Below are 26,066 nucleotides of genomic sequence, written 5' to 3' on the forward strand. Positions count from 1 at the left end.
AGGAGAAAGGTGCAGATTAGAAAATGGAGAATCAAACTCTTCTCTCTAAAAGGAATTTGGCGTGGGACATTCTACAATCTCAATGATTTTCAAAAAAAAAAAAAAAAACTGGATTAAGCAATCGTTCAATTCAAATGTTTTGAAACCGAAGAGGCTTCGAAAATCGCGAAAAGGAAATGTTGATCAATCATCAATTCAGTGGTTTAAAATCACGAAAAACAAGGGAATACCTGTCAGCGGACCTATGTTACAGGAAAAGGCCAATATTTTTGTCACGCGTTTTGGTATTCTCGACTTCAATTGTTCTGCAAGCTGGATCAGTCGTTTTAAAGTTCGACATAACATTGTGGCGGGAAAAATTGTCGGTGAATCTTCGTCTGTTGATCAAAATTAAACAACAAACTGGTTTACGTCTGTGTGGCCGAATCTACGAAGACAATTTTCTGATGATGAAATTTTGAATGCTGATGAAACTGGACTGTTTTACAAATTAATTCCGGACAATACTTTGAAATTTAAAGGTGAGAATTGTAGTGGAGGCAAGTTGTCGAAAGACAGAATAACTGTCATGGTAGCAGCAAAGATGAGTGGCACAGAGAAAAAGAAATTGCTCGTTATTGGAAAGTCACAAAAACCAAGATGTTTTAGCAGTGTCAAATCGTTACCTGTCGATTATGCTAACAATCGTAGAGCTGGGATGACGTCAGAGCGTTTTGAAAAATGACTTCGAAATTGGTTGGTGAAGAAGAAGAAAAAGATTTTATTGCTGGTTGATAATTGCCCGGCGCATCTAAAAGTTACTGATTTAAAGTCTATAGGGAGTGTTCAAGTATTACGTAACGCAATTTTTTGATATTTTTGACCCCCCCTCCCCCCCATGTAACGTGCCGTAACGTTTTTCTGTACCCCCCCTCCCCCCTAGTAAAACGTTACTTAACCCCAAGTGACCATTTTTACCTAAAAGTCACAATTATGTGGCGTAACGTACCGGAATAAGTCACTAAAATACCTTTGTTATTGTTTTAATCGCGTTAATGTTATTTATTAACATTTGAAATGTCTTGTTTTTAAAAGCAAGAGCTTTCTAATGTTTTTTTTGTCCTAATAAATTTTTACTACTCAATCATACATTTAATTACGTCGTTTTCCTGACTTGGCCCTGTCCTTACACACTTTTTTCTTTATCCGCCATTGTTCTTCTCATGCATTCTCCTATTTTAGTGTTTATCTAATAAAGATATTAAAATCAAATAACAAATTTTATTTCTAATAATTTATTTTTACCTTTAGCAATGCAATTACAAACATAAAACTAACTGAAATAAAATATATTTGTCAAAATATAATCGTATTTAAGAATACGATCGAACGAAAACGAAAACATTTAAAATAAAATCAGCCAAAATTAAAAAATTAGATTGTAATAAAAACAATTCAATTGGAGTTTTACTGCTCCTCTGTTCATGGGTTTGCCTGCCACTCAGGTTCTTTCATTACTGGCGTCCGGAGAGCAGACAAAGAGGGTTCCGGAATTGTTAACCCGCTTGCATCAACTTCATCTTCGTCAAGCCAATCGGCATCCTCAGACGATTTTTCACAGTGACGCACAATGCAGAGAAGCTCATTTGCCCTTCTTGCAGCAAGTCGCTGTGGCCGTACTCGACTTTCACGAAGGTCTTGGGCAGTCTTGCCATGTATGTAACGATTGTGCATTTGCACACTCTTGTGGGATGTAAAATAAATCCCACAGGTAGAACATACTCGGTTCTTTAGGTCGGATTGTACTGATGGGCAAAATAAATCGTAAGGCATCTGCTTAAACCCTTCTAGAGGAGGCGACAGTTCAACAGACAACCTCACAAGATGTGGCGAAAACTTGCATGATCCTTTGTCTATGTGACTAGGTACCACGAGCTTGTTTGCGGTTTGAAGGATTGGGCAGGGTGGCGGCAGGAAAGTTTCTGGAAAGACAGATTTTAATGCACTCCTCAAGCGGGAACAGCAGGATTCATCCGCGCATTTAATAACTTGCAAGAAATATTGCGATTCACAGACGTGAGCGCTATACCACGCCATATTAGGTTCTGCTGGATCCTGCAAGCTTTCTATAATACGCCGAAACATCGTAGTTGTCAATTTTCATTTCCCTCCAGACCTTAGCAAGTGTATCCCCAGCTTGTTGAAAATTGCGTTTTTCCAAATCATCATCAATAGTATTTCCTTGGTTGTCGAGATGAGAACCAAAATGTTCATGCGGCAGGATGACGCCTAACAGTCGTTTGCTGAGAGGGGCCATGCGTCTCTCAACTCGGTTGTATGCACTCCGCCCAGGAGCATTAGTCGCTATGAACAGGGCATCCAGGTTGTATTTTTTGAAGTGTTGAATGGCAAAGTTCTTGACTTTCCGATAACGCAGGTTTTCGTCCGGCCCACCATCTACAAACACGATGATCACTGGCTTCACGGTGTTAGATTCTGTCATCATTTAAGGGTTTAAATGCAGACACTGATAAAAGTGATTCGAAATCATAAGCATGGGTGTTCGCTGTGGAGGATGCGTGTTTTCCACTCCTTATAGATATGTGTGTCGGCCCGCTGTAACCGACAGCTTCTTCCTTACCGAAACCGTCAAAATCCACATTGACGCCGGCGTATACTGAAGGAATAAGTTTGTGTCGCTCTGCTACGGCCCAGTCATGATCAGGTAAAAGTACTCTGTATTCCATATGCATCAAAAGAGGACTATGACTTTTCACTGCCGGTAAACCTATTGGTACACGGGCCTTATTTTCTTGAGAAAGAACAAATACTTGCTGCGGTCCCAGAAGCGACGCGAGAGACTCCAAGGACCTGATTGTAGCAGTGCAGAATTCCCCATCCTCATGCTTTTTGTGCATCTCGGTCTGTGGTCTTGCTAACTTTACGGGGACGGTGCGTACGTGCCGCTGTAGATACCTATTTTTAAGCCCTTGTAAAACTACCTGTGGTCATGCAAAAAAAATATATTACTACTCGCGATAGCAGATTTTAACTAGGATTCTCTTAATAACTATGCATTGGTCACCAAGGTTTTTGGGTACTCTGCAACCCCCTATGGAGCAAGGTTTTTATAAAAAAATAATACATGTTCGTAATGAAATTTTTAAAAATTTTTTAAAAACTTACAAAAATTTAAATTGCAGATTTATAACAATTACGTGTCCAGCGAAATAAAATAAAACACTATTTTACTATTAATAGTTTTCTAACCAATTTTTTCTCATTGGTGCAACAATGGTCTATATTACATTTCCAAATTCTACTTACATTTATCGTTTTCATTTTACATTCAAACAAAAACAAAATTGGACAAAAGTTAGTATTCAATTGCTCTTCAAGAAGGGCTATGTATGCTCAATGATTGATACTACACATATTTTTTTATATAAACATCAAAACCTAGAAAACTGTACTGAAAAAGTGCACATACGCATCTGTTTTTGTTGAAGAGTACGCGAAGTCGATGCGACATTGGGCCCTGCTGATGTTGCTGGAGTGCTTGATGTCTTCATGGGTAGTTAAAATATATAATAGTTATGACCAGTTGTTTTATGAAAAATTAAGGTTTCCAATTATTATTACATTTTAACAGTACTTACCTGTGTAAAATAATTAAGCATTGTTCCTTTCTTCTTCGTGGCCTTCACCTTGAACTCTCGTATAACATCATTTATATGTTCTACAAACTTTTCTTTATTTTTAAATTTTTTTTAGCCGTTTTCCAGATTTCGGTAGTATTTTTTTTTTGGCATAGTTGCGCTGGCAAGTCAGCATGCCAGCCTTTATACGCCAAGAACAACTTATGGTACAAATCTCCCTCTTGAGGACATTACTCTCTTTAACAATAATATGAACTATATTTAATATCACTCACTACGGCAATCAGCTATTACCGTATTACGCAGCACTCGAATACTGACAATGAAATGACGTGAATACAGTCGGTCGAGTGGTTGGAGCACATAAACGAAAAGGGTTGCCAACTTGGGAGATTTTTCTTCACTATTTTTTTTTTTTTATTAAACCTTCAGACCAATCGTCTTTAGTACCACAACATTACTGTTGTGATGAGAGAAAATCTTACACATAGAAAACAGTGTATTTTGAATATCAATACCTATATAATTTTTAATATGGCAATTGGAGTCTACGTTGACAACCGAAGTATAACGAAGCCATCCGAATTGCGGTATTTTTTGTTTTAACTGCTTTACTGGAGTGACGAGAAAAACTATTACAGCTTTTGATAAATATATATATTTTTGCTTTACGTTTGGAGTTAAAAAACATTATGCACTAATCCTGTAAAGCAAGCAAAATCAATTTTGTGAAGGTAAAAAAAAAATGAATTTATCATGCCATTTGAAATTTTGAGAAGAAAAAAAAGTTTTAAAAAATGCGTGAAAGAATCTGTCTCTACGCGACCGTTCTGAAGGGTTAAAAAAAACAATGTGACGTAACGCGTAGGTCAAACCTCCCTCCTGTGTAACGCATCGTAACGTTTTACAATACCCCAAATTCGTTACGTAATACTTGAACGCACCCATAACACTTGCTTTCCTTCCGCCGAATACATCATCAGTACTACAGCCAATGGATTAGGGAATAATACAATCACTCAAAACTAATTTTAGAAAAAAACCTTGTGCTCAAAATTATTAATTGTCTTGATGCTAATGAAAACAACTCTTCTACGAAAATAACGGTGCTAGATGCAATTCTGATGGTTAATTATGCCTGGAATAAAATATCACAAAGTACCATTCACAACTGTTTATTCATTGGAAACCGCGACGGTTGTTCAAACAGCAAAACACGAATTTGATGAAGAAGATGACGTCCCTTTATCTTTGTGGTCATGAAACCTAAATTCAGATTCTTTAGCAGCACCGGAAATGTGGGAAGATTATGTTGTTACCTCCAGTCCGAAAGGGCGGGAGGACAAGGGTTAGAATCTCAGAAAGTGGTTCTAAAGTTCGTGAAACAAAAGTTATTTTATTAACAAAACTTGTAATCACAACATCACATCCTTCAATACACGCATGATCAGATATGACAACTTTCTGATTTCTTATTTTGATGATTACAGCAAGTGCCCACGATGTCTGTGAACAGAATAATATAATTAACAATATTGGATCACATATATATTTTACACACATTTAATTAATGCCTTGTCATAAAGCAAACAGCAAGCTAAATTATGAACGTCAAATTATTTGGTTTTTGGCACATTCAATATTACGTTAAATAACTGTACTAACATGAATTTAACATTTGCCAACAATATCAATTTACAATTAGAGAATAAGAAAAGTTAAAGAAAATAATCAAGGAGAACTGACATGATATCGCTTATAGTACAGTTTAACTATTGTTTGTAACTAGGTTACACAGATTATAAACATATCGCTTAAATTCATAATACATACTCTTTCATCGTGGTCTGACTACTATAAAGTTATTAAACAGTGTTTCTGGTTTAAGTCTCCAATAGCAAATTTATGACACTTAAAATGTTTACGTTCTTACACACACTTTTAGTCAGCGAGTCGTATTCAAATGTCTCCTGATTACTGACAGCGGTATTTCGTGGTGCCCCGCCAATATTGCGGCGAGCAGTCTTTATCTTTACTCGCCTCGTCAGTCGTTCTACGAAGTAGCTGTGTACTAAAGTTCACGCAGTAGTGCTCGTTACATTGATCTGTGCTGTTCGGGAACTTATAACAGTTCAGTCGAATCCCGTTACGTAAAGGCTACGTTGGTTACGGACGTGTCAGTTGGTTACGTTACGGTAAGCCTCAACGTATTTACGTTATACGAAACTCGACCTCTCCTCCGTCACTTGCCACACGGCCCCACTGCCGTTTTACTTTCAACACCAGTCAAACATTTACTTATCCCGTAACCTTCACGAGACAGTTCCCTTTATTCTACAGACGAGGCAAACCTTCTGTTTCCTCACTCTGCGAAAATTCTAAGTCCAAACTAATTCGGCTTGAATTTATTCTAAGTCCCTCGTGGAATTGTAATTTTTATACTGGGTTGAAAATATGTTCAGAGTCCCTTACGGACTTAGATTCTGACGGCGTCTCTTACCGTATTCTTGCTGAAGCGGTAAGCACGTCGTCGGGCAGCGTGACGGAGGAGGCCGGTGGTGTAGATCGTCGTCACTGCAGGTTCATGCTGCTGGGCCAGTCGGAGACTGCCTCAGAAGTTATTTTTTTATTTTTTTTCCTAACCTAAATTAGAACTAAGTGTGTTTGGGAGGGGTCTGGATTAGGGACAGACTCTAAGTGCGTCTCAGGCCGAAGCCTATACGCTCTAATCATGCAGGGGTAGCCATGCGGGAGAGGGTGCATGCATCGTGTGCTAGGAGGGGATTGGCCAGCCATGGCAGCGATTGGCGCCATGACTAACTCCCCTCACTGACTATTCTAGACTAAAACTAGATAAGTTGGGCCCAGGTAAAACCTGCATAGACACAGGGAAAACCCTGGGCACTTACATGCGGGATGCAAAATTCATGCATTAATTACATGCGGGTTGGCTATGGGAGTAGAAGGATGGCTCAGGAAGAAGAGTTGGAAGAGTAGAAAATATCTACTAAGCAAGGGCGGGCGCTTGGACATTTCTGTCCGCATTTTGGTTTGGGCATGACTGGTTTTTAGGGGGCGACTTTCGTCGTTTCCCGCCAGGCTGCCAGCGAGCCAGGTTAGCTGAAAGAGAGAAATGCAAATTACAACTATAATTATAATTATATGTCCGCAGCACCCAGGTTGCCCCAGTTGCCGCAGCCATGTATGCCGACACGTTGTGCTGCCAGCCTGGGCATGTCAATCATTGGCTAGTCCAATGTGTTGGCTGGGCCGGTTTATATAGTCCGCCGGGGCCCGACCGAGGAACAGTCTGGATACCCGCCGGCGGAAGTACGTCATCGTTGAAGTTCCGGACGAAGCCCGCGAAGCCGGGCGGAGTCGAAGCGGCCCGAGCGGCCCCGATGCATTGCCGGCCGGCGCGCAGGACTCGAACATTGCGCGCCCCTGTGCTGCGGGTGGTATCCATCAGAAGGGCAGGGGCGCTGTCTGGTAGTCTTGTAGTTACGCAGTGTGAAACTGCGTAACAATGTTGAAATCGATAGTGCTCTTCTCACATCCGAAGAACCCATCGATGAAAATATCGTACAGAACATTAATGCTGGGGAACACCTCGAAAGGGAAGAGGAAGTCGAGGAAGCACCATTACCTACCGCAGAAGAGGCGTTAAAGGCTGCAGAATTATTATCACGATTTGTTCATAGCAATATTGAAAATGATAGTAATTTGACCATGGCGATGTCTTCTATACACAATAGTATTAGAGACTGTTATTACAATAAAATGAAAAAAAAAAAAGCAAACAAAAATTACAGATTTCTTAATTTAAAAATGAAAAATATGTACATAAATGTATCATGTTTGTACACGTGTTTATATGCTAAGTTTCTCTATTAAAATACACAAGTATTCACCTAAAAATGTTTTTTTCCCAACAAAACGTTTTGTATGACGTCCGTTTATTAAGACGTGTTTGTCAATTCCCTTCGATGTCATTATAAACGGATTCCACTTATGTGTTTTTTTTGAAAATCCGGTCTCTAGTTATTACTCTTTTCCAATTTTTTTACAAGGGGTGTCCATGAACGCATCCATACAAGGACAATGCGTGAAGCATATTTTAAAATATTTTTTAAATTTTATTTCAGCTGATGATCTGCGCCATAGGGCACCCAAAACATTGGTTGCAGTGTAGTGTTTGCGTTGTGGAAGCAAGTATAGAGGATCCTGGTCACACTTAAACGGTGTGCAGAGCTTCAGATAAAACCACGCGATTTGAAAACTGCTCAACATATCCGAGTGGTATCTGTTCACGAAAAGCATTTTAGAATATGCTAAGGGGGGATGAGTAGTTCTGTTTCCTATTTTTTTTTTGGTAAAAAACTGTAATTGTAGAAGAGTGAAAATTGCTCAAATGCGTTATTTCAGAATAATGTTTAGTAATGAAACGCCAGGAACAGATTCTTGAAAGCACTCGAGGGACTTGCATTACACCTTTATCTTTATTTCTACGCTATATAATGTTATGGTTACCTCTCCAATATAATAGTTGTCGTATGCACTACGAGAAGACTGCGCGTCAGTCTAGCGCCTTGCGCTTAGAGGCGATACCGCGCAAGAAGCATCAGCTAGCGTCGCACTGACCATCCCGCCACACTAACAGACACATTCACACATACACTTTCACACACACACACTTTCACACCTACACATACACACATACATACACACATACATACACACACGTGACTAAGGGAGGCTCTGAGCAATTAAAATGCTAATTCCCTCTCATTGTCCATCGGGAGCGGTGCAGTACAATGCTCGCAATGTTCTGGGTGTCGCAGTGTGACGACGGCGACGTAGGAAGTGGCTTTAACTATCCCGCAGCTTGCTGTCTGGTGAAAATTCCCACTCCATGTTCGGCAAACATCCTGGCCGGGTCGGCGAATTAACTTTCACGCGGGGAAAAGAAAATCCTTTCCGTTTTCTGGCCTAGGTGTTGTTTAGAACTTTGCATCCATTCTGAGGAATACAATTACAAACCATCGCATAATGGCACACCGTCTAGCTCCACCAACATCCCGCTACCTGTGATCAACGCACATGAATTCAGTCATCATAAATATGTCTCCATTTATATAATTTTTTCCCCTAACGGCATTGCCTACTAATTTTTTATTTTCCATTATTTCAGGTATCTTTCATTGCTTAATTTTTAGATCTGTCGTTGAAGCCTCTGTTGCTGTCATACTTGCAGCAGAGGTGGCAGTGGGCTCCGGACAAATCATTCTCGCTCATGGCATCTCCTGCGAGGAACCAGTGTACAGAGTAGCTCTCGTCGACCGAGTGGTTGGGTGAGGGGAAGGGGGGTGGGTGGTTAGCCTTCCTCTAGAAAATAACCTTCCTTTATGTTGACATTCAACGATTTATGGGTCGATGTCGTGCTCTTATTCGACCGAACTTGCGTCCCATGCCGAGTCGGTTTTTTTTTTTCTTTTTCAGACGGGCTCCCGCGCTGCGATTTTTCATCCTTCTTTCGCTAATGGTTTTATTTTTCCCTCCTGGCTCTGACTCTTCGGTGAAAGTAGACGGGTTCCTTTTGAGCATGCCTCCTCGACGTCCTTGTGATAAGCGACAGTCGACATCCCCTCCCCTCCTCTACTACGACTTCTCATCGTTCTTCGTCACGTGTTCCGGCACGCCTCGCCTGGCCCGGGGGATCATTTGTTTGGATTCTGTGTAAGTCGGCGTCCTTCACCCGCTCGTTCGCTCACCTCTGTACGCCGCGCCCTCCCCCCCCCTCTTTCCTTGTGACCCCTTCAAGCTCTCGCTGTCATGCAAGGAGACTTCCCGCCTCTTTCTCCGACCTGTCTCCGACCTCCGAAGCGTGACCGCCCCACACGATCAGTCCAGCTCCCGAACTTACAATAGCGGACTGAACTGAAGCTTTCTCCTCACACGATCAGTCCAGCTCCCGAACTTACAATAGTGGACTGAACTGAAGCTTTCTCCTCACACGATCAGTCCAGCTCCCGAACTTACAATAGTGGACTGAACTGAAGCTTTCTCCTCACACGATCAGTCCAGCTCCCGAACTTACAATAGTGGACTGAACTGAAGCTTTCTCCTCACACGATCAGTCCAGCTCCCGAACTTACAATAGTGGACTGAACTGAAGCTTTCTCCTCACACGATCAGTCCAGCTCCCGAACTTACAATAGTGGACTGAACTGAAGCTTTCTCCTCACACGATCAGTCTAGTGGTTGCTGTTGTTGTTGTTGTTTGATGAATCGTTTCTATCGTAGAGTATTAATGCCGTATTGATGATGTGCAAACCAATTTTGCACTGTCCTAAAAATAATTTTTTGCCTGGTCTGAAGCTATACCGACAATGTTTGATCAACTGAACTGCGTCTAGATCGTAGTTTTTTTCGTGTTCAGAGTTCACTAAATGCAATTTTGGCTTCTGGGTTGGTCGTCCTTGGTGACGGCTGCGGCAAGGCGCGCGGGAAAAGGTCGGGCACGCCGTCAGCTGCAGGGACCTGGGGGTCGACCCAGAAGCCAGGAGGTAGATGGTGATGGCAGCTGTGTGCAGCGGTGTCGCTCCTTGATCGGTCTCGCTGACGCCCGGCGCTTGGCTCTTGTTGCAGTGTGCAGCTTCGTGGTCCATAAGAGATGCCACGAGTACGTGACCTTCACGTGCCCCGGCGCCGACAAGGGAGCGGACTCGGACGTAAGTAGCGCGTCGTCCCAGGACTCGCCTCCAGCGACGCTGGGGTCACAGCGGCGCGACGGAGGACATCGCGTTCTTTTGTGAGCGTGTGGTTTATACCCGCGCAGCAAAAAAAAATTATATTTCTATATATAGTCATTACTTTACCTACGCACTTCACATACGACAGCCATCAAAGTTTAAGAAGTGTTTTAAGTCGAAATGTTTGGTAGAAGTGCGCTTAATTATAATTAAATATTTATTCGGAAAACCTACTGTGCGTGGACACATTCAAAAAAATTCACAGTTCACTTTACTAAAAAAAAAATACTTTATAAATAAATACACAAATAGTGATAGTTCAACCTTCATTCGAAAAAAAAACATGACTCATTCTTTCAGTAACTTTCAGCCCGCGGCGCGATGGAAATATAAAATACTTATCCTCGGGAAGTTTTACACAGATGCGTCGAATGTGATTGGTAAGAATGTTGTTTTATACGTGTTGCATCTATTTCGTTGCGCTTTTGTGATTCTAGCGTGAGGAAGGAAGTCCTGGGATTTCCATGGGCGCTCTAAATTGGTTTTTCGTGACGCGAATTGCGTCCTGGTTGTTTTTGTAAAGACGGTAAAAACAACTGGTTTTAATAGTTAGGTAACTTTGGCATAAACTATGTTCACAATTTCAACGATTTTGAGACTTTTTTTTGTTATATATGTCGTAAGCGAGTCGGTGGAAGTTCAGTCTCTGGGTGTGCAAATGTATAATGCTTACAACTTTACTTCCACAGTCCCATTTCCAAAATATTTATCCGTAAAGATGTATCAGCAAACAAACTCAACAAGGGTGAAGATGAACCGCGAGCCTTGGAGGTAAGAAAGAAGATAAGGATTCGGTGTGTGCAGCACTTCCCATCGTGATAACAAAGTATTTTAATGAAGTTATAGAATTTCTTGTAATGCAGTCTAACGCTAATTCCTTACGGATTTTAAACATATTATACTGTACATTTTTATTTTGTAAATCTAACTTAACTATTAACATAAAACTACAGATATTTGTACATTTGTACATGCATAAGAAAACAACTGTATCATTACAAAATAGTGTTCGCAGTAATACTGGTTCGGATTATTACCCTGGGATGCTTTGTGTGGTCCCAGTACCTCAAATAGTTCAAGTTATTTGTAAACCGTACCCGGATTAGCTTTCCAGTATTAATTGCGTACGTTAAAAAGAATAATAAAACAAAATAAGGCAGATTGTTGAATATTCGATTACACTTCCATGGTTTAAAAAAAAATTATGCTTGAATGAAACATAACATAAATTAAAATATAAAATTATGCGCCAATTTCCGTATGAAATTGTGGATTGCGAATCACACGTAGTTTCTGCACCCACAGCTAAAATTCGATGCCAGAGCAGTTACTTCAACTATCGAATAATTTTGATTTGCAGAGCGATTTTTTAAATTATATAATGAAACGGCTCCGACAAAAGAGAATAAAACTTGAAAACATACCAAACACCGGTTTTGGATGTGATTTACAACAGGGAATTTTATTAAAATCCTGACAACCTTGTTGAATTCATTAATCAAGTAATACTGTAACGTTTCCATTTGATTTTGTGAATTTAGGTTCGCGCCATGAGCCACAGATGGCAGCAAGCACCGTGGATACAAATTTCCGTTCCGCGCGACTTCCTTTCCATTCACGGAATTAATACTACCAAATGCCGTGTACCAAGAGCTAATGCGTTACATATAAACAATTTTACGTTATTTTACACACAATGCACACGTATGCGGAAGAAACTATGTCTGGTACGTTCATTGCAGTTACACAATTTTTTTGGCCCGGGTGAAGGAAGACCTAGATCCGTCCCTGACACTAACATATATTGCACTAGGAAATAATAGTTAATGCAGAAAGCGTCTCGGGGTCTCGCCCCGCCTCATGACTGACCGTCGAGCAAGAGTCGTGGGTCAGCCAATCACGGCCCTCCGCTGAGTTCCCCTCCCCCATTGGTGGGTAACAGGCGAGCGTCCGCGATGCGGAGATCGCTGGTTTATTTTACACTTGCTACATAATACTACAAACTTTTCATATTCCACTCATACCAATATTAACTAAAAACAAACAAAAAATACTATGTATTTTACAAAATCAATTTTATTAGGCTAGGTCTCAAATGCTACAATGGTTATCTATTTTTATTTTTTACTTCTGTTATTAACTACGATATTTTTCTGAAAAAACATTTTTTATTCCAATACATTCGAGTCAGTATGTCTCAACATATAGGCCTAGCGGTAAAGTAAGTCACACAGGCGTACGTAATTGTATTCACGTTCGTGACCTTTTACAGCCCGACAGTAACTTTCAGTGAATAATCTGGTGAGGAAATTTGAGACAGTTGCAAGACAGCTTTCGTGATAAATTTACAGGAAAATCTCCTTGATAGTAACGACAAGAAGATGAAATATCAAACTCGGCACCCTACAGTGTTGCCAGGCGGACGCCTTCCCCCAGCACTCTCTTTGCTGCACCAGACGGAAGGGAAGCAGCCATTCTTTGTGACTCGTCGGCTTACCAACGTGAAACTCACGGGCGGCACCAATTTGGACCGGGTCTATACGTACCTGTATGATGTATGGTCACGCTCCCGGGCGTAGCAAGGTCTTTAATTAGACGGGGGCGTTACTTTCAATTAAAACGAAGTCATAAATCTAGTTCCCTAGGCCGAACCCAAGCTTCTGTACCCCCAAACGTGCCATCGGCTATTATTTCGAATTACTTATACTACAACAAGCGTATCATTAACGTGTTAATAGTCTGTTATCTGCAAAATGTTCGTCGGTTTGGAAACAATTCCTCTTTCTTATCCACCTCTTTTCTCTGTCTTTTGAGATACAAGTAGGAGTCAGTTTTCAATGTTTACTTGGCAGCAGCCCAAGAACATGCAAGCTGACTTCTTGATACAGTGAACATTATTATTATTATTTTTGTAAATGGAACCGAAATATTTATGTAAAATTAATGATGTTTGTAAATTTATACATTAACGTGAAAACAACTCTATCATTACAAAATACTGTTCGCATTAATACTGGTTCTTACCTGGGGATTTATGTTTTGTGCTGTCCTAGTACCTCCAATAGTAAAAAGTTATTTGGAAACCGTTCCTTAATAGCTTTCCAGTATTAACTGCGCACATAAAAAGCATGATATGACAAAATAAAGTAAAATAGTTGAATATTAGATGTTCTTATCCATTGTTAAAAAAAAGTGTGAATAAACGTCAATAAAAATAAAATTATGTTCCAATAATCGCAAGAAATATCGAAAAATGTATTTCACGTATGCAAAAATAACCATAGTTTGTGTTGTACAAAGTTACAATATCTTTATTGTAGAATATTACAAACAATTCCTTGGGAACTGGTTTCCGAAGGAGCTGTTGTAAAATTCAGAATTTATTTTTAGTGACTTTTTTTTTTAATTTCAAAAAGTAGCTAGTCTAAAATATAAGGAACACGAAAGCTGTGTTTTAAACCTTAGTTACTATTTTGTATAAACTCGTGAGGTCAGAGCAGTTCCCGAAGGATCTTCCATAAATTGATGTTGGCAAACACGCCTGAACATTGCTCTCAATTTCGATGGCCTGCTAACAGAGTGCGTTCCGCTAGTGTTAAAGAAACGGATTAATCCGTACGACATACTCGATAGGGAAGACGAACAGGAACGTAGTCAAGTTCTGTCGGTGTCTCAGTCGGTTAGAAATTCGATAGCTCAGACTCATGGATGCAACAGCTTTAACTTGTCGAGCGAGTTTTGTGCGCGTTACGTGGCTGGCAGCTTTTATAGCCTTCAGCCATTAGGAGAGAAAAAAAGTTAGAATCAACCAGTAATTACTTGCGCTGACAGATTAATATTGAAGATTAAATCGTTTATATTATGCAGGGTCTTCGTGAAGTTAAATAGGGTTTTCTAGTACTATTGTTTAAAATATATTTAAGTTTATTTTATTTTAAATTTTGATTGCTAACAGGCGATGAAAAATTTTGGATATCTTTTGTTTACTGTAAGACAAAATATAATAATTTATTTACCTCGAGTTTATGAAAATAAGTATACAAATTCATGAGTTTAGTTTCTCGTAACGAATAAGAAAGAATAACCAACGATTTTAAGATCTTTGGTTCTACTCTTTATACCTACTATTCTCAGCACTTTTAGTGATTAAGTTTTTGACTTTTCGATAACTTAGACCTTCTCGTTCCTCAGAATATTTTTAGGACATATGTCTGTTCGGAAGGGGAAACTGTCTTGTCTAACGCTCTCCTCTTTCGCTGTCTGGTTATACCACCCGAGAAGACACAATAGGGGAAGCCACCAAGACCTCGGGCTCAATGGTGGTTCCTTCTTGCAATGCAGGGAATAAGTCAAGAGAACACAGAGGCCTTCTGGATCACCACATCACCAGTAATAAAAAAAAGAAGTTAATTAAAATATAAATTATTTATAAGAGATAAAAATATGTATAGAAATCAAAATTAATTGTAATAGAAGGTTAAGTATTAAAAGACAACATGACAAAACTTCAGGGGTCAGACATGAAATTAATTATATTTTTCTTGAAGTGAGTATTATAATACAAAAATGAGTATTTTATTTACTTAATTACTACATTTTAAATACTTAATTGGGTTTCAAACACCTAACTGGGGCCTCAAGGAAAAAAAAGATATAAAATTACAAAATCACGCTAAACACATTGTTAATGGAAATTATTACAAAGATAATTTAAAATTAAAATGATGTTTTACGATTATGAAGATTTTCTAGTGTTTTCGATAGGTTTGCCGATACGGCACGTGGTTGATCTTGCTTCATGCCAAAAGTTCCAAAGAAACTTTCCTGAACGGGGTGTTCATCAGCATCCCAAGGCCGGCTGGCAAAGGGGGGAGTCTCTCGCCCTCGCTCCAGGTACAACATCAGGGATGCATGGTAGTGATGTCGGAACACCATATTGCTCGTGGACCGCTAAAGAAAACATTTAAATATTAAAAATATTATATAAATTAAAAACGGGGGTTGTCTGTAAAATTGGATTATGGACGATAATTTTACGTGATAACGTCATAAGAAAACATTGATGAAAAATTGCATACTTTTATGAATTGAATTGAATTATTATCACTGAATTATCATTATTTTGTATAATACAAAGAAGGAGTTAATTGAAAATTACAATTTTTTTCACTGAATACTAAATAAAAGCAGTTGACTTTTTATACGATCGTTTATATGAGATAATAATTTTTTAGCCAAATTTGTAACATAACCTATTATTACTGCACTCGCCGACCGATGCTACTTTTTTTTAATAATCAAAGAACAAATATATGTTATTATATCGCTAATAAAATTCTTAAAATGCAACAATTAATTCCTTTTTTTGTCGCAATTGTTGTTGTAATTAACAATGGAAACCACATTAACTTTTCACTTCACTTTATAAACAGTTGACAAAAGAGTTCACGTGTAGGTTGTGTGCTGCCGCTGTCTCTCTTCTACTCGGACGCATCGGCCGATGGAGTGGAAGAGAGATAGATGCGTTACAAGCCGATCGTGCCTCTCTATCGCTTGTTCCGCGTTCTCGCTTGCACGCTCGGCTCAGTCGGAACGTGACAATGAGTCATGCTTTTTCGTGCGTGCAGCCGGCTTTCATCGATTTATAAGACGTTATCACGTCAAAAAATTAATAGCTTTATTTCGGAGAGAATCCGCAACAAAACTTATCCAATTGGCGGTGTGGAAATACACTCTACCACATAGATTACAGTGGCGCACAAATAAAAACGTGACTTCACATCATGTCCTCCCAGGTGAGAAGGAGGTCAGAGCGTCCTTCACCAACCGAAGCTGATCATAGATGACCATAGCAAGACGTGCCTACTAGTAGAAAATATTATACCTAGGTGCAAAATCTTAATTAACAGTTATTTTCCCAAAGAAACCATGATTTCATGAATGTCATGACAATAAATATTTGTATAAAGTCTTTTGATTTTATGAAAACTTGAGTTAAATCATAATACTGTCCCAAATCGTTGACACGTATTAAATTATACAAATAAAATCAAAATGAAGTACGTTATTATCATAACGCAATTTTTAAAAATGATTAAACCACTGCAAATTATTGATTCTGCTTACGTAATATTTAAATATAATAGAATTACACCAGAACTAAATTAAAAAACACACTGAAAGCAATATGACGTTCAATTTGCCCAAAATAAATAAAAAAACACAAAAAAATTATGAATATGACGCAAACAAAAAATATTGAGCATGTGCCCAGCATCAGCTGTACAGCGGCACACTCGTGGCATTGGAAAAATGTCTCCTCATAAAAGTAGGTCTCAGTGACTTGGGAGTCAGTGTTTCTGTATTGATGCAGTCATGTTTTTCATGAAATTGTTTTTAAATGTTAGTAACAAGTAATTATCATGTTACAATGCAAGTGCCTCCTTCCATTCATTACACAAAATAACGTTTAGAATAATGCCAAAGAAAAGTTTTGAAACTACTTGCGAAATAATTTTCACTAATTATGAATATTTTTTTGTGAATATACTAGTAAGACAAAACTCATTAGTGGAGTTTTTTTCCATCAACACTCTTTGGAAACTATGGTTAGAACAATTATATAAGTTTCAGATCTAATGTAGCCGTTAATGTTTCAGCTACTACTACTTTCGGAATGGGTTTGATTCTAAGAATTTATATATATACATATATACATATATATGTATGTGTGTGTGTTTTCTTACTACAGAATGACACAACTCCAAGGCCGGAACTCCGACACGATTTAGCGCGCTAGACTATTTCCTACCCACAGTCGACAAACAGGATGATTAATGACTTCCATAATGATATATATTCATAGTTCTCCTCCCTGCCATTCCCTATTCTCCCGGTTGCACGGGCCTGAACACGGAGGAAAGTAATTCCCGCATTCTCAAGCGCGCTGCGAGAGCAGAACCGGTCGGCGACGTATGAACACACAGCACACGGAAAAAAACATCTCTACGTTGACAAAAAAAATTCCCTTGGAAACCAGCTGCCAAGAAATAGTTTGTAATCCTACAAGAAATATATTGTTAACTTTACACAACGCATGGCTGTTGTTATTTTTGCATAAATGAAATACGTTTTTAGAGATAATACTGAGTATTTCTTAGTAAAAAAAAATTGGTGGATAGTTATATATTTTATTTTTTGTTTCTTTTAAATAACGTTATTCTTTTAAACCATGGAAAAATATAAACGAATATTCAGCAATTTGACTTGATTTTGTTTTACCGTTCTTATTAATGTGCGAAGTTTATATTGGAAAGCTATTCAGAGAATGCTTTACTAATAAATTTAACTATTGGAGGTACTGGGATGACACACAGCATAAATTCCTGGGTAAGAATCCGAACCCAGTGTTATTGCGAACACTATTTTTTAGTGATACAATTGTTTTTTATGTAAATGTACATATTTTAAAGTAAATGTAATTTTACATTTTTTTTTCTGTTCCATTTATGAAAAACATTTTACACTGCATGAAGTTTAGAACAGAAACAAGATTTAGGTCAACGTTAAGATGACTTTTATCATTAAAGCATTAATAATCACTTTAATTCAGTGAGTGTAGTTCTATTAATGATTTTGGAGAGTTCTTTTTTTTTTTTGCATTTAGCCTACCTGAAAATTGATTAACGTTAATTTGCAAGAAATATAAGTAGGCCGGAGACTATTTTTCAGAGATTTCCCCATTGTTTCAAAGAGTCGTTAGCAGCTTATTATCAGAAATTTTTTCAATTAATATTTCACTGATTGAAATCATTTCTTCAGAATTATTACCGAATAAAGCGTTGGGTAAGTCAAACGACGAAAAATGTTTTTAAATTGTAATGAAATTAATAACATTAACCTTTTTTTTATCTAAAGATTATGTTTTAATACCTATCAGGAAACATATTTTTTTAATGTTATGCCGTATGAAATTAGTCAGTTGTGTATAACAATACATATAGTTCAAGAACACCGCCAAAGACTACAGCACTACAATGACGTAAATTTTCCTGAAAACGTATTTAAGTTGTACAGAAACCTTTGATATTCCTTTATGTTAGTTTGTTGCTAAATTAGGTTTAAGTCATGGTTTTCCACACATTCCAATTTGAATAATAAAATGGTATGTTTGTTAGGGAGCTGATGGCCATAAACGTCACGCAGCTGGATTGCGATGTTAAGCGTCGTGGCAAATTTCTTCTTTATGCCTGGAAGGTAGGCAGTTTGCAACGCATGCAGCCGTCGCTTAGTGCCTGATTCTCTGGGGAAGACAGTGGGGAGCACTTACTAGTTTGTATTTGCCTCAGGTTGAGTGATTTTGGACGGCCTACCTGCCCGATGGGAAATATTTATTTTAGTGATGCCTAGAGTCTCAAATAAAACAGAAGACATTAAGTTGGTACACCCGAGCTTTGTTGCGTCCGTGAGCGAGTGACGAAACGCCCGTAGTTGCGGGGTCCTTCCTTTTGAGGGTTTTTACTGCCACTGTTAACCCTCCCTTATTCCCTTCCCCACTATTTACGTGCTCTTCCCTTTTAGCCGCTGAGCGCCTGTCGTGACCGGGGCCGATACAAGCAGCCTGTTGATCCCCGCGTCTCCGTTACTAACTGCCCCGAGCCACGCCACGCGCCCTCCGCTCCGACCGGCGAGCTTATCAATTACTACCTGCTGCGTGGAGGGCGAAGTTCCGGAGCGAGCGCAGGCGTTCCTGCTCCTAAAATATTTCCACCTCGAATTTAAGAGGATCGCTGGTCACAAATTATCCAGAAACCTTCATGGAACTTCTTTAGCTTCGTAAAATACATGCTCTGAAATTACCTTCCTTTGATAGTAAACTCTTAGGAATCGTCTTGGAGTGTTAATATTACTTTCAAATACTTATTAAGTCTATAGCAAAAAAGATCTTTCTTTCACTGGCCGTTTTTTTTTATTACAAACGGAACCCTCAGCTCGGGAGTCGCAATCTGCCGTACTTTATACGAAGACCAGTTTTCTGCAACCACTAAGAACCCCTCTATGGAAAGTCCTTTACGTTCACTGGGAAATATTTGAGTTTGACTCGAGTATCATTGCCCCACGTTTCACACCAAAGAATTTTTGTGGAAAATAAACGCAGATAAGAACAAAAAGAAAAATATTTCATTTGCAAAATAATGGTAACTAAACAGATCTTAAAATGTGACGCATGACCTTCACATAAAAAAGTGCGAATACAGTGTAAAATTGTCATAGCGATATCTTTTTGCGATTATCTAAAATATATCAAGAAAAAAAAAGACTCTTTTTCTCCACTAACTTTACGTTAGCCTAAGATTCATTTACCTTTAGTTAACCCGCACGAAAAAAGTAATTTTGAAATCGTGCTTCCTTTATCTCTCTCTGTGTGTCTCTCGCCCCCATTCCCATATCTAGGAAATCATAACAGGTCAGCCACATTTAATATACAGAAAAATAATTGCGTGTTTCATAGAGCACAGTTACGAAGTGGCACTTAGATGCAAGCAGGCTGAGAACCTATGAATCTTAAGCTCTCCATAATTTTAATAAATTTTATAAAATATCCAACAAAAATTCGACATGCCCTTAAGCCATATTATAATTTTTGTGAGCAGCAAGCTATTGTACTTGCAAAATGAAGGTTTCTGTTTTCTTTCCGAACCCAGTCAAATCATCAAAATAAAGCTTAGCTCTCGATTCAGACTGGTTTCCTTATTCCAGTTTACCATTTATTAGCTAGACTGGATTATCTCTCTACACTGCTGGTTCGATCCATTTCCACGGAGAAATTGTTTAAGACAAAGATGTAGGCATTAATCGAATTTTTTATGTGTAAATTCTTTGCTGTCGGTTTATGGCATTTGGTGGGAGTAATTTCGTGAATACAGCGGAATTAAAGGAGTGGTGCTGCCATCTGTGGTGGATGCCGCGAACCAAATATCACAAATACAAAGGGAAACTTTATATAATTACCTGTTTATTGAATTTTAACCAGATGGACAGTATTTTAACAAAATATACTGTGGAAAATCAGGTCCAAACCCGGGGTTTAATATTTTTTAAAGTCTTTTTCGCTTTTATTGGAGCCGTTTCATTATGTAAATTAAAATTTAGGTCTACTAATCGAATTATTAGATAGTCAGCGTCGTAGCTGATCTGGCAGCGAATTCTAGCGGCGGGTGCTGAAACTACGCGTGATTCGCGTCAACAATTGTAGTCGCAAACACAATTTTCGCATATTTATCACGCTTGGCATTATTTCAAATAATTTTGCGTTAAATGTTGTATCATAGTTCCGTATTACAAGTGTATCTGCAACATGAGAACACACGAATTTGCTAGTTACCGAGGTTACATGTTACACATCTCTGGCGAGTACTGAAAGACTCGCGCACATGATTTCTTTTCTTTACGTGTTTGATAGTAGTGCGTCGTCGGGCCAGGTACAGGCGCGAAGCCGCGGCCCCATTGGACTGCTCCCGGGCCATTTGAACTTCCCGCTGCCGACCCTGTCCGGCGCCAGCACGCGAGACGCTACGATCAGAGTTGGCGATCCATCGCCAGATAAACCTGTGTTTCGGAAAATCGTTTCACATCAAGATACTCCTCAATGCATCGTGTTTTGGAAGTTATAATTCTTAAGGACTTTTAGCATGCAAAGGAAGTTGTAACGAAATGTAGCCCGTCGCTCAACGGAAACTTAATAAGTTAAAAGTTCAGTACACGTTTCTACTATAGCCACGTGCCGAAGTCGTCAAGATATTGGGTCCTCATTTGGCAGCATGAACCCGTGTTTATTCGCTTCCGCGAACATCCGGGGACTGACTAAGCACATTGGTGTTACAATTGAAATTTTATGTTAGTGAAACTATCCTGAAATACACTTTGTAAGCTTTAATCGTCATAACTTGACATAATTGTTTAATGAAAAATACGTATAATTTACTAGCCAAGAAAATATTTGTTTTTTGCATTACGATAACTGTGCTATCTTTTAGGCATTTTTCAAACTAAAAGTTTCAGCCCGTATGGAACATTAGAACAAACAAATATAATACTTCTAACGCGTTTAGACTACTACCCGCACGATTATTCTATTTATTTATTTGTACAACTTAGCTCTCAGTGTACTATATTTGTTGGAAAAATTTCGTAAATGCGACGGAAATCAAGGAAAGGAAATGTGTAACAACCAAAATGCTGCCATCTGTGGGGTATTGCGCGAACCAAATTTCACAAAGCCGAAGAAAAAAACTTTGTAGTATTAAATGTTTAGTTAATTTTAACAAGATGGGCAATATTTTAATAATAAGGTCCAAAATCGGGGTTTAGTATTTTTTTTTCGCGCCTTCTTCGCTTTTATCGGAGCCGTTTCATTACATAATTTATAATTGTGGTCTACGAATCGAATGATTCGGTAGTCAACGTAACTACTCCGGCAGGGAAAACTAGCGGTGGGTGTTCGCGTCCAGAAATATATTTGAAAACGCATTTTGCGTATATTCATCACGTTCGGCATTATTTTAAAAAAAAATTATAAGTTTAATTTAGTGTGAACACATGAGGTTAAATTTTTTCATATCTCTGGCGAGTACTGAAAGACTCGCACACTTTTTAAGTTATTTTTTTTTTAAAGAATGGTTTGTTTAAAGGCCTATAAAATTTGCAGTATATTCTGGCGCGAGGGCTGTAATCCAAAAAAAAAAAATGCCACCACTATGAATTTAACGCCATGTGTTCACAGCTGCCTCATCTCACCCTTTGGTTTCTATTCCTTCATAGCTTATCACATCAACTCGTGCTCCAATGACGAGGGTGATACAGGTGCACAAGCATTTGCTTTCTTGACTGTTATCGAATTAGAAATAATAACGCGGATTTGGCGGGATTCTAGAAATGGCGTATAATGCCCGTACGGTGAATTGTATAAAATCACCTCTCAATTAATAAAATTAAATAAATTGTGCAAAATAAATAACATAGCACGTCGAAGTCCAACCAACAATAAAATTTTCTCGGGAAATACAAGTGTCTCTATTGACCGTAGAAAAAAAATTTTTACGTCAAAGTAATTTACAAAATTAAATAATTTACATATCTTATTATTACAACTAGATACAGTTATGTTTCGCGTAAGATTTTGACTGCTTTCAGGATGTTCATGTTGGCAAATTTTGTGAGTTCAAAAACCATTTACTTTCATACACACTAATCATTAGAGACCGGAAAAATTCGCTGATTCATTTCGAGATAGGCTAGAATCCAAGCTCGTTCACATTCATTCTGGTTCAGTGATTGGACAAAAATACACTTAAAGGACTCTGAGCCGATGAAAAACCCCGAACAAAAAAATTATCGAATCACAAGCATCCCGATTAACAGTGTCTCGAGCTAGTAGCCAATGATCAGGTGTAGAGACCTGAAAAATTCGCGGGTTCATTTCGTGTTATGCTAAAATTCAAATAATTATACCTTAGTGCTGCTTCTGCCATTGGTCCACTGTTAATCTGGAGGACTGAGGGCCAATTAGAGACCCTCACTCATAGAAGTCTCGAATCACAGGCCACCCAGTCGAGACGACTCACAAGTCAGCAGCCAATGAACAGTTGGCATTTGCCCGAGTGTGTAGAGGATATTGGAGTCTATCCTGGAGGTCATTGCACCCGCGAATTTTTCCGGTCTCTCCATATTATGCAAACTAAGGTAATTATTAAATTTTTTTGACCTTCAAAAACTATTTTTCATCCCTTGCATTAATAACGTGGTCGTATAAAAATTTGCTTTGCACCAAGGTTTAAGATAATAATAATGATAATAATAATAATAATAATAATAATAATAATAATAATAATAATAATAATAATAATATGGTTTAAAATCAATTCGAACGGATTTATTACTAAGAAAATTTTGATTTTTTTTTTTTTTTTTAGTTTCAACCCATGTTTTTACGTTAATAATTCGTTTCATCATTTATTGTTTCAGCCAAAGTTGTAGAAAAAGTTTAGGATCCATGCAATAAATTATAACGGATTTGATAGTATACTTTCCAACCTTGTTATTACCACCCCTTGTAATAATATTTGGTTAGATAAAAATTGATTTTACCAAACGTTTTAGAAATATTTAGAAAGTTAAACAAAAATAACAATAGAATCGATAGCGTACATGGTAGTGAAGTTTTGTATATTTTCTTATTCCAACCCCAGGTTTTTCTTACGCCTTACAATAATTGTTTGTATCACATACAATTGTTCCGGACAAAAGTTTTAGATAAAAAATTATAAGATTTACAAAAAAAATTGAACGGTTTTCATGGTGTGCTTACTAAGGGAGTTATGAATTTAAATTTTGTATTTAATTTCGGTCTAACGTACCGTAGACAGCGAGGTTATTGGCGACGGCATCATCCTAGTTCGGGAAAACAATTTAAAAATCAAAATCAGGATGGCCAGATTAGGATTCGAATCCGTGTCCTATGGAATGCGAGTCCAAATTCTTACTACTGCGTTACCTCGCTCCGTATATTATTTTTCTTCTTAAAATACTTTTTAAGTGACTATTTTCATGAAAATAATTATTTTGCTGTTAGTCACATTATTAATATCTTGGAGACCTCATCAATTTTCTTTGTTATTTTAATTTTATTTTAAGGTTCTTGCAAAATGCTTTATGCTAATTTAAATTACTTTTACCATGAAGTGTGATGAATTGAGGAGGTAATGCTGAGTTTAAGGTCCCTGTCATTGAGACAAGCTGTTTGCGGGTCTCACGCATTGCGACGCCCGTGTTACTGCACAGGCGAACTTTAAAGCGGTTAATGACATGTAAAGTTCGAAAAATCCCGAAGTTACACGAGGGCGCGTATTCGACATTTACGAAAGGATTGCTGAGACGGGGGTTCTGGGTTTTCCTGACCTGATGGCGCTTCAAGAACGTTGCAGTGCGACCAAACAGACTCAGAGTGTGATAAATAATGATAAATAAATGTATTACGTTATTTGAACTTACCAGGTTTTAAAGTCAATATGTTTCTGGACTCTTAAATTAATTGGTGTCAGGTAAATTGTTAAATCATTGGCTTCTAGAATATTTTCTTTTCTTTGACTTTCAAGTGAATCGGGATAATGAGCTTTGACGACTGGAATTTCCCATTTCTGAGTGAAGGCTCTCTCTCTCTCTCTCTCTCTCTCTCTCTCTCTATATATATATATATATATATATATATATATATAAATTTTGTCTTCTATGGTGTTTGCTGCATATCAATGATTCCGTTTGCTGTAACTTAGTTGATGTCACTCATAAAAAAAACATTTTATAATAAAAAAAACGGAAAAGTAGTTCCAATAGAATATATATATATATATATATATATATAATTTTTACTGTAGCTTAAAACCCACGCGATTTTCTTTTTATTTAATTTTTAAATGACCATTCATGTGACATATCTTTTAAGCTGAAGCTTCCATATCTCACAATTACGTGTTTATTTAAGTTCATAGGCTTCATATTAGCAAATTTTTGTAAATATTTCACGTAAAATGTTTCACCAATTTCTTTATTTTGATAATACACCATAAAAATGATTCAAACTTATTAACTTTGAGCTTAATTGAAGCTTAAAATTTCTTCGCATCGAAAACAAGAACCTGACAACTTTAACGAATTAATTGAGGAATGAACTTTTGTGATTACTCGCATTGCAGACGTCATTAAAAAAGCATTTCACGTTGAAAAACTGACGAGACTTTCTACAAAATACATGTATATATGAATAGCCATCGTGAATAGTTGCAAATTATTTCACAATTAAATATAAATGACTGTGAATAAAATTTCAAAAATAAGTTTGTATTTAAAAAAAAATTCTTTCATGGTTTCTTGGTCTGTAGCTTTTGTAGACAGAGGAAAAACGCTCTCAAACATTTACACAAATTATTACGAATCCTTCTTAAAAGGTGTGTTAATTGGTAACACGACTTCATTAAAAAAAAAAAGAAGCTTTTCATGCCACGAATATCATTAACGACCAATTAGTTCCGAAAGAAAATAAAAATAAAAAGGCCTAGCTCTTCGGCTCTGACTGTCCGTATTTTTAATATAATTTCAATTTATATCTTCGACCATCTTAATGTCACGTCATCGTCGAGGTCATTAGAGACGATGAAAGCTGAAGAGATGAGAATGAAGTATTGGCGGTATTAAAGGACGGGTGAAGAAGGGAGGGGGAGAGGGTCCGGGGGAGTGAGGAGGGGGAAGAGAGGAGAGGGGAGAGAGGTTGCCTCAAGGAAAACCTGCCTTCTCACGAAAACGTCCCCATGTTTCCCGACTGTGAAAATTCCAGGTTCGAGCCCACCGTAATCGGGGAGCACATTCGAGGTGTTATGAAAAAAAAAATTACGGTGAAATATTTTATTACGAACAAATTAATATCTATTATTACATCAAATTTGACCTAATCTCCTTCAAAATATTCTCCTTGACTAGCAGTGCGCACTTATCCCAATGTTGATTCCATGATTGGCAGCATTTCTGGAAGGTTTTTCGGAAGGGAATTCGCTGCTCTGTCGTG

At 38.0% G+C, this 26,066-nt stretch overlaps 1 protein-coding gene across 4 annotated transcripts in view; it reads left to right on the top strand.

Annotated features, from left to right (window-relative positions):
- The window catches only part of LOC134542481 (protein kinase C, brain isozyme-like), a 490,169-nt gene that overhangs the window by 391,970 nt on the left and 72,133 nt on the right, over positions 1–26,066 (top strand). For all 4 annotated transcript variants that reach the window (XM_063386801.1, XM_063386800.1, XM_063386802.1 and 1 more), the window contains exon 3: positions 10,287–10,369. In XM_063386801.1, coding sequence (XP_063242871.1) covers positions 10,287–10,369 — 83 coding nt within the window. The remainder of the gene's footprint in view (positions 1–10,286; positions 10,370–26,066) is intronic.

Source organism: Bacillus rossius (assembly GCF_032445375.1).
Source record: "Bacillus rossius redtenbacheri isolate Brsri chromosome 4 unlocalized genomic scaffold, Brsri_v3 Brsri_v3_scf4_2, whole genome shotgun sequence".
In the NCBI taxonomy this organism is placed as follows: Eukaryota; Metazoa; Arthropoda; class Insecta; order Phasmatodea; family Bacillidae; genus Bacillus; species Bacillus rossius.